Source organism: Capsicum annuum, chromosome 11 (assembly GCF_002878395.1).
Source record: "Capsicum annuum cultivar UCD-10X-F1 chromosome 11, UCD10Xv1.1, whole genome shotgun sequence".
Lineage (NCBI taxonomy): Eukaryota > Viridiplantae > Streptophyta > Magnoliopsida > Solanales > Solanaceae > Capsicum > Capsicum annuum.
The window spans coordinates 30,258,432-30,267,817 of NC_061121.1; the positions used below are offsets into that span (position 1 = coordinate 30,258,432).

At 35.6% G+C, this 9,386-nt stretch overlaps 1 protein-coding gene across 1 annotated transcript; it reads left to right on the forward strand.

Annotated features, from left to right (window-relative positions):
* The first annotated feature begins 573 nt into the window (after positions 1 to 573).
* LOC107846563 lies at positions 574 to 1,224 on the forward strand. The gene is made up of 2 exons (XM_047400102.1): positions 574 to 822; positions 979 to 1,224. The coding sequence occupies exons 1-2, from the start codon at positions 574 to 576 to the stop codon at positions 1,222 to 1,224; spliced, it is 495 nt and encodes a 164-aa protein (XP_047256058.1).
* The last annotated feature ends 8,162 nt before the right edge of the window (positions 1,225 to 9,386 follow it).

Sequence of the window (9,386 nt, forward strand, 5' to 3'; positions counted from 1 at the left end):
AGGAGCTATTGGTCATAGGAGATTAAGATTTAGTCGTTCGACAAGTACAAGGCGAATGGAGTGTCAAGAATGTGAAGCTCCTTCCATATCTAGAGTGCATAAAAGATTTGGGCAAGAAATTCATTAAGGTTGAATTTAAACATCTAGAGAACTCAAAATGAGTTGGCAGATGCATTGGTAACCTTGTCCTCTATGATTCAACATCTCAACAAAAATTTCATAGATCCTATCAAGGTGAATGTATAAGACCAACCGACCTATTATTTTCACATAGATGACGAGATGGATGGAAAACCTTGGTACTACGACATCAAAAGGTGTCCCAGGGAGGGAGAATATCCAAAAGGCATAACTAGTATTCAAAAGAGAATACTTCAGAGATCGTAAAATCACTTTTTTCCTAAATCAAGATATCCTTTATAGGAGATTCTAGATTTAGGATTTTTAAGGTACGTCGATGCTCAAGAGTTGACCACGTTAGTCAAAGAAATACATGGGGGCATATGTGGGCCACATATGAATGGTTTAGTTTTAGAAAAGAAGATTTTTTGAGCTGGCTATTTCTGGATGACAATGGAAACAGATTGGATTCGCTTTGTGCAAAAATATCATCAATGTCAATTTCATGGTGATCTGATTCACGCTCCACTAAATCAACTCAATATGACAAGTTCTCCTTGGCCGTTTAAAGCTTGGGGCATGGATGTCATCGATCCTATTGAACCATCTACATCAAATGGATATTGGTTCATTTTTGTAGCTATTGATTATTTCACCAAATGGGTAGAAGCCCCTTCATACAAGTTTGTGACAAAGAAAGTGGTGATAGATTTTGTTCGCACTAACATTATTGGTTGATTTTGAGTTGTTGAGACGATTAAAATAGATAATAGAGCTAATCTCAATAGTGGCTTGATGCGTGAGATATGTGACAAGCTTAAGATTGCTCATCGTAATTCCACGCCTTACTATTAGCAGATGAATGAAGCAGCTGAGGCTGCCAACAAGAACATCAAATGGATATTACTGAAGATGATTGATAACTACAAGCATTGGCATGAGAATTTGCCATTTTCCCTCCTTGGCTATTGCACCACTATTAGGACTTCTATTGGAGCAACACCTTATCTGTTAGTTTATGGAATAGAAACAGTATTACCTATAAAAGTGGATATACTGTCTTTGAGAATAATTCAAAAAGCTGAGTTGAGTGATGCCAAATAGATTCAAAATAGGTATGAGCAATTAATGCTAACTGATGAAAAGAGGATGAATGTAGTTTGTCATTGGGACCTTTTTCAAAATAGAATGGCTAAAGCTTTCAACAAAAAGGTGAAACTGAGAAAATTCAAACTGGGAAAATTAGTGTTGAAGTGCATATTTCCGCACCATAATAAAGCTAAGGGAAAATGAGCGCCCAACTAAAAAGGGCCTTACATCGGTCACCGAATATTGATAGGTGGAGAATTGATCCTAGCACAAATAGATAGTGAAGTATGGTCGAAATCTATCAATGAAGATGTTGTTAAGAGATACTATGTTTAGAAGACTTTACTTATTTTCTTGTAATGTTCCTTTTTCTGTAATGAAACTACGAATGACCTGGTTCCCTTGGGGGGAATACGTAGATAACCCACATCGGGTTTGGTCTCTTAAGTAGAAATTTCTCAAAATTCCCTTGTGCTTGTAATGCAGACTACGGTTGACCTGACTTCCTAGGCAGATACATAGGTGGCCATATCGGCCTCAGTCATATTAGAAGAAAAATCATTTTCCCCTTTCTATTTTATATGTAATGAACTACGTTCAGCCTGATTCCTGTGGGATACGTAGGCAACCTACGGAGGGTTCTGATACAAGCTAAATGGCCTTCGTGTTGCAAGAGAGGATGCTTATGGGTCAAATAACACTTGAAGACTTCTTGAGGGCTATGGAAAGGTGTCCATTGGATGATTATGATGACAAAGAAGACTCAAGGGACATTAGAGAGGCCAATGGAAGACAAAATAGGGCTACAAAGCCCCCGAAAAAGGAGATCAGGCCCATCCACTTTGGAAGTGAGCCTAACCCACTCTAGATCCATTAGAGCGGGTCAAAAAATCCTACTATACCCTTGGTATATGCCCCATGTGCGCCCTATATGCTCAAGCAAGTGCCTAATGGACTTCTATATGTTTGTCTTTCCTAAATGGGTCACTTTTGGGCCCATATGATGTAATAACCTATCCTAGACTATAAATAGGACTTATTTTCATTTTAGTAGGTATTTTATGTTGAATTATCAATTTGAACACTTGTGAGAGTGTGAGGCAAGCGTAGATTCATTTGTGTAGATGTTTTGTTTAGAAATGTGGGTTGCCTGGGAATCGATTCCCTTGAGGTCTATGTAAGATTTAGGTGCTTTGTTAGGTTTAATTGATTTAGGGTTTAGGGTTTGATACACCCTTTATTTGCTTTCAATTCCTTTTATTTTTCTATCTTATTGCTTCTCTAACTATCTTTAGCTTTCGTATTCATATTGTAGTTTAGTTTTTTATTTCTTTCTTTGTTTGTGTATCATTTGGTATCAGATCCGAGCTTAGAATTGTTCCCACAATTCTAGTCTTGGATTTTTTATATTTTGAAAATCAACAAAAAAAAAATCAAAAATCTCAAAAAAAGTACTATTCACATTTTAGTCCTAGGTCAAAATTTTAGTTTTTTATTTTGTGTTTTTCTTGTGTTTCTAGTGTTAGATTTGTGTTCTCTAGTACTATAGGAGTCTAGGGTTCAAATTTGAGCTTAATCAGAGTCTATTTGAGTGTTCTATCTTTGTTGGAAGCTTGGGTTGAAGAAGTTTGATGTAAATTTGAAAATCTAGAATTTTTGGTTGTGAATTTGAACAAAATGATGTTTGGAATGTGTTTATGAGGTTTAAAAGAGCCTCAGGTCAAAATTTCATCGCATTCCGATCATTGGTTCAAGAATTAGAGCATTTTGAAGTTTTGGTGTTCTTGAGGAAGATTCATATCTTCATCTTGGATTCTTAGAAAAAGGTGGTGTTTGATTCAAAAAGAATGAACAAAAGTGTGGAAAAAGTGTTTGTACAAAAGCATAAAAGAAGATTCCACAAGAGAGTACAAAGAGGGGACCATTTGGAGGGAAATATTAGCCAAACACAAAGGGAGAGGCGACAAATTTGCCTTGCATCTGCACCCAAGGTGTGCTTGGTCTGCCGTTGACTTGTGGACAAACCTCAAGGCAGTATCCAAAGCCCCAAAATATGTCCAATATTCCTTGCACCTGTGTCCCAACTGCTGGAGCAGGCTTCCCAACGTAGATTAACCATACCCAAGGCAAATCACCTCCTTTTGACGCGAATCCACTTCAACAACACCAATCCAAGTTTATCAACACTATACAACATCAATTCAAGTCTTAAAACACATCTCAACATCTTTAAAACTCCATTGCTTAAGGTTTGATTCTTAGTTTTCATTTCTTGATTCTTAAATCTCTTCTTTGATTCTTAACTACTCATCAACTAGTAACTTATCCACTAAGTTGATTGATAGTTCTTAACTCCTTTTCTTTCATCGTCCTACTTTTCTTTCAAGATTTTATCTTTTGAATTCGTTGTTAGTTCTTGAATTAAGTCTGTACATATTTTCTTTGAGTCGTTTCAAACAAGTATCTATTCCTATCTCAAGCCACAATTGGAACCAAGATTTCTCATTGGAGTATAAACTATCTATCAACGCTTGCGGCGCTAATTAAGAGATGAACTAAAGGTGGAAACTTTGAGAGCTTGTGAGGTTGATTTTTTATCCTTTAACGTGTTTGTTGTTTTTGTTTTGTTTTAGTATTCTTTTTATATATATACCATGGCATCGGGAAAAGGTAGCCCAAGAGCTTCGGGAAAGATAAACTTGGAAAATTTAATGCCGGCCATAATGAGTGTGAAATAATATGTAAATCCAAGAATGGAAAGTTCACTCTCAAGAAGGATGGATAAAATAATAGATCGCCTACACTTCCTTAACTCCATCCTATATAATCCACCAAATTCCCAAGCTTCTTTGAGTAGACATGCTCCAAACAAACTTCAAGGTATTCAAACTAACTCTTGGATTCAAGTAAATGAGGCTAGTCGCCAACTAAGTGTAAAAGATAGTTTATCTTTAAGTGAGCCTAATGTTTCCATACTTTAACTTGAAAGTGTAGAAACACTAGTTGATCCTTATGATGACAAAATTGACTCTTCTAGTAAGAGCAATTTTTGTCCACCTAGTGTTGAAGACATTGAGATAAGTGATAGTACATTGTCTTGTGGAAGTCATGAGGGCCGACTTGTGTGTGAACCTAGACCATTACTTGGGAATGTTTGTGAAGTGTTTAAAGGACCTTAAGTGAATGGTGATGTTGATATCGATGGTTGATTGAAAAGGAATGACCCTCTAATTGCCTTTGTTGATAATCATGCTAGTATAGAGGGTACAAATGATTGTATTGGTGGTAATCTTGGAGGAAAGAAGTGTTTCCTAAACCAATGTCTATGGACACTCTACCTATTTGATCCCGGTGATCATTTAAAATATGGAGGTTCTTCTCCACACCACTTAGTGCTTGGGCAAGAAGACAAGCCAACCATAGGTGAGGGTGTTGGAACTCATCCCTATGATGAAAAGTCTTTCTTGGAGATTTCTAATCTACTTGAGAGGCCAAAGTTGGGTAAGGGAAGGGTCTCTCACAAAGATGGGTGCTATAATGGGGTTATGAGCTTATTGAGACTTGGAATCCATGTGAGAATTCATAAGCGATTCAATGATTACCATGTTCCTCTATCATACCCCTTTGTCCAAATCTATTGAATGACCAAGTAGCTCTTAATTTGTGGGGTTATACACCCTTTGTTGATTATTTTAATGCTTGGCTATATATTAAGCATATGCAACCTTGGAATGATGGTATGATAGAATATGCTAATTCTAATCCTCATGATATGAGGATATTGTGTTTGTTTGTCCTTCCTTTGGTATTACCAGGTTTGGATTCGAGGTTGAATCCTTTTCAAGAAGGTGAGGATGATACAAGCCAAATGGCCTTCGGGATGCTAAAGAGGATTCTTACGGGTCAAATGACACTTGAAGACTTCTTGAGGGATATGTAAAGTTGTCCATTTAATGATTATGATGACAAAGGATATTCAAGAGACGTTAGACAGGCCAATGGAAGACAAAATGGGTCTAAAAAGACCCCAAAAGAGGAGATATGGCCCATCCGCTTTGGAGGTGCGCCCAACCCGCTCTAGATCTACTATAGCGGGTTAAAAAAGCCCACTATACCCTTGGTATATGCCCCATGTTCACACCATATGCTCAACCAAGTGCCTAATGGGCTTCTGTGTGTTTGTCTTTCCTAAATGGGTCACTTTTGGGCCCATATGATGTAATAACCTAGCCTAGACTATAAATAGGATTTATTTTCATTTTAGTAGGTAGTTTATGTTCAATTATGAATTTGAACACTTGTGAGAGTGTGAGGCAAGCGTGGATTCACTTGTGTTGATCTTTTGTTTAGAAATGTGGGTTGCTTGGGAATCGATTCCCTATAGGTCTACGTAAGATTTAGGTGCTTTGTTCGATTTATTTGATTGAGGGTTTAGGGTTTGATACATCCTTTATTTTCTTTTAATTCCTTGCATTGTGTCTATCTTATTGCTTCTTTATCAATCTTTAGCTTTCATATTCATATCGTAGTTTAGTTTTTTATTTCGTACTTTGTTTGTGTACCAGGTTCGGCCTCTTAGTTCTTAATTTTCTCAAGTGTATTTCATGAACTATGCTCGGTTTGATTTCCTTGATGGAATATGGAAGCAACCTATACAAGGCTCGGTGTCATCATCTTGGAATGTCAGCATCTCTTAAGTCAAAACTGGGATAACTTTTGAGGGGCATCATTTTGAGAAATGATTGATAAGACGTGAAGAGATACCGAAGAGTGTGGGTTCAACCAAGTAGTTGAAAAAGGGACATTCGCATTGTTTCACAATATGTCACAGTTCAAAAATTTGGTGGAATTTTCTTTTTACCACCATACATATTTACATATTTTATTTATCAAGTTATTTGTTACTCTTATTTATCTTTTATTTGAAATAATTTCCAATCGAACATTTTCTTATTATCTACTGGTCAAGATTTGGAATAGATAGAGTTACGAGTCCAAGCAAAGCTGAAAGTGCGAAGTATCAAGAGCCAGACCTTCAAATTCAATGCAAATCAACCACCCCCAACTTATAAATTTTCGTTGAATGCAGGTTTTGAAGAATACCAGAAGCCAAAGGGAAATAACATTTGCAGTCTTGCGAGGATTACACCTCAAACGGTTTGAATTTCCTTTCAAACATTTAGGAGAAATAATGTCTTTTAAATGATTCTGAAGATTTTACAAAGATTTCAAACGCACTGCACATGTCTTCTAACTAGTCTGTGTAGATGACTTTTAATATACTGCACAAGTATTTTCAAATACTTAAAATGCACCACACATGCACTGCGCAAATACTTTAAAATATGTTAAAATTTATTGCATATAACTTTAATGGCTCTGCATATGCACAGGCGCATTGCACAATTGCTTTAAATTACATTGAAATTTTCAATACATGGCTTTCAATTACTTTGCATATATGCTCTAAAATGCATCACACATGCACTGCAAAAAGTCTTTAACATATTTTAGAATGCATTGCACATGGCTTTAATGGATTTTTCATGGGCACAATCGCATTGAACAATTGTTTTAAGTTATTTTTCATTATGATGACTTTCATTTCCTCCTAAAGCATTGCACAATCGCTTTAAGTTATTTTGAACCGTGCAAGGTTTCATTTTCTTCAAAAGGCATTGCACATCACTTTAAGTTATTTCGCAATATGCATGGCTTTAAATTTTTTCTATAGCACCACACCATAGCTTTCAATTGCACTATACAATTTCTTTCTGATAACCGAACAAGACTTATGGATGCACCAAACAAATACTTTATAGAAATTCATTGCTTACAAAAGTTTGTTTTTCATAGATCATTGGCATAGACAAAAGCCTCCATCCGTCAATTATTTTGTTGAAAATGCCTCATCTTCATAATTTACTTGGTTTAAGGCCTCATTTATATCGCCAAAAGGCATCATTCACATAAATCATCGGCCTAAAACTTCATTTTACATAAGCTTTGTTTCTAGCTTGCAAGACCACATTTGCATAAAGTAACGCCCGAGGCATTTTCTTCATTAATTCACTGAATGCATTTACTATTCATGAACTAGTTTCTTTATTTAGTTTAAGTTTTGCAGGAACCTTACCACAAAAGTGGAACTATCTCTAAGAAGCGAACTAGGACAAAGCTAGTGGAATGTCAAGCATTCCTAGCAGCTTTGACGATTTAAAGCTCGACTCGATTTGACTCAACTTTCTAAATTTCTCATATAACTTCAACACTTTTCACAAATCTATTCTCATATTCCAGTGCCATCATAAATCTAAAACTAGGAAAAATTTTGAGAGTCTCAAAATTTTTACATAACATAACTATTGAACTACATCGACTTGATTCTCGTCAAACCCGGGATATGTAGGTGACTCAAAAACTAGGGTTAGATCGAATTCATAGTCACAATCGTGCCAATTCTATCTTCACCATTCCACCTTTTGGGTGCAGCCTTTTCATAATCGGTCTAATTTACCAATCGAGAAAAAATTGATTTGCGTCAATGTCTTTACCCGAAGACTCTTTCATCGTATTTGGTTTGAGAGGTACAAACTGTTGGCACCCAATTTTGACTCTTCTTTTTCGTATAATTAATTTTTCCATGCTTCTTAGTCCCGAATACTTTATCAAAAATAACATTTTTTTAATCATTCATATTAGTTTCAGTAATTTTGATATAAATGGAATAATTTTCTTTTCCTTTCTTATGTTTAATCTCATATATATATACATATATATATACATATATATATATATATATATACACATATAAATGTAAATATTTTTGATATCGCAATAAATATTTAAATGTTAGCAGGTTAACTTTTACTTTTAATTCTAAACAAAGTTTGTCATCTCGCTATAATATTTTCTAGATAAGGTTATATTTGTGTGAATGTAATACCCCGCAAAATCCTCTTCCAGCCTGAGCCTTAGAGCGAATTTGGTAAAGAAAAAATTCGAGCCAAAATATTTAAGAAATATCCTCCCAAGTATGAAATACTTTGAAATCATGTGGGAATCTATTTGAGCATGAATTAAGATCATAGAGGTCCCCTTACTCATGAACGAGTTGAAAACTTTCCTATCGTTCAAGTTTTAGTGACCGTCAAAATTTGGGTCAACTTCAATCGACCATAACTTGTTGTATATTAATAATTGGGTGGTTTTATATATAACAAATGAAATATCTTTGAATTAGATTTCCAACGATACCAATTTTGCCTAAATCTGATATCGGAGCAAAGAGTTATGCCCATTTTACTCCAGCATGTCAAGCTGGAAAACGGTGATGACGTTTCTGACGGGCTATCACGTTTCTGACGCCCTTTTTGATGACTTCGTCACATTCTGACGATATTTTTGATGATGTCATCAGCCCTGGGCAGAAAATCAAGAATTTGGACCCCTTTTATGATGACCATTCGTGATGGCCTATCACGAACCTGACAGCCTGTCTCGGATGGCGTCAAGTATATTTTTCTAGCAATTCAAGGGTGTTTTTGCAAGGGTATTTTGGTTATTTTCCACCCTTTTTGAGCCTCTATAATTATGAGTAACCCTCATTAAAACCCTAATTCAATCATTTTCTTTTTCAACTCTCTCATAAGAGTATAACTAGGGTTTCAATCAAGAACCCTAATCTTCCAAAAATCATCCATAAATCTTCAAGGTTTCTTCAAGAATCAAGTTACTCATAGTGTGGGCTTCAAGAATTTATTTATTTCAAGTGTGGATAAAGTTTCAAGCACTAAAGTTCATCCAATTTCAAAAGTTAAGGTATGTAGATGTTGATTCTTGGGTCCCTTTCATCCAAGAAGCCCAAGAAACCTTTTTAAAACTAAAAGATTTTTATGTTTATGAGTTGCTAATGATTTGTATGAGTTGAAATGGATGTTTAATGTGTTGTTGAGTTTTGATTTATGTTTGCCTACAAAATTTATTAGCTTTGACCCTAGTATGTGGAATTCATGTGATGTTTGTGATAGACCCTCTTGAAGTTGTTTTTCCATGTGATGTGTTCATGACTTTTGGGTGTAGAAATGGTTGAATAAGTGAAAAACGTTCCCCATAGGTTTGATAAAGAGCTTAGGTGAAGCATAAGGGCCGCTATAGTATGTTGAATAGGAAACTCC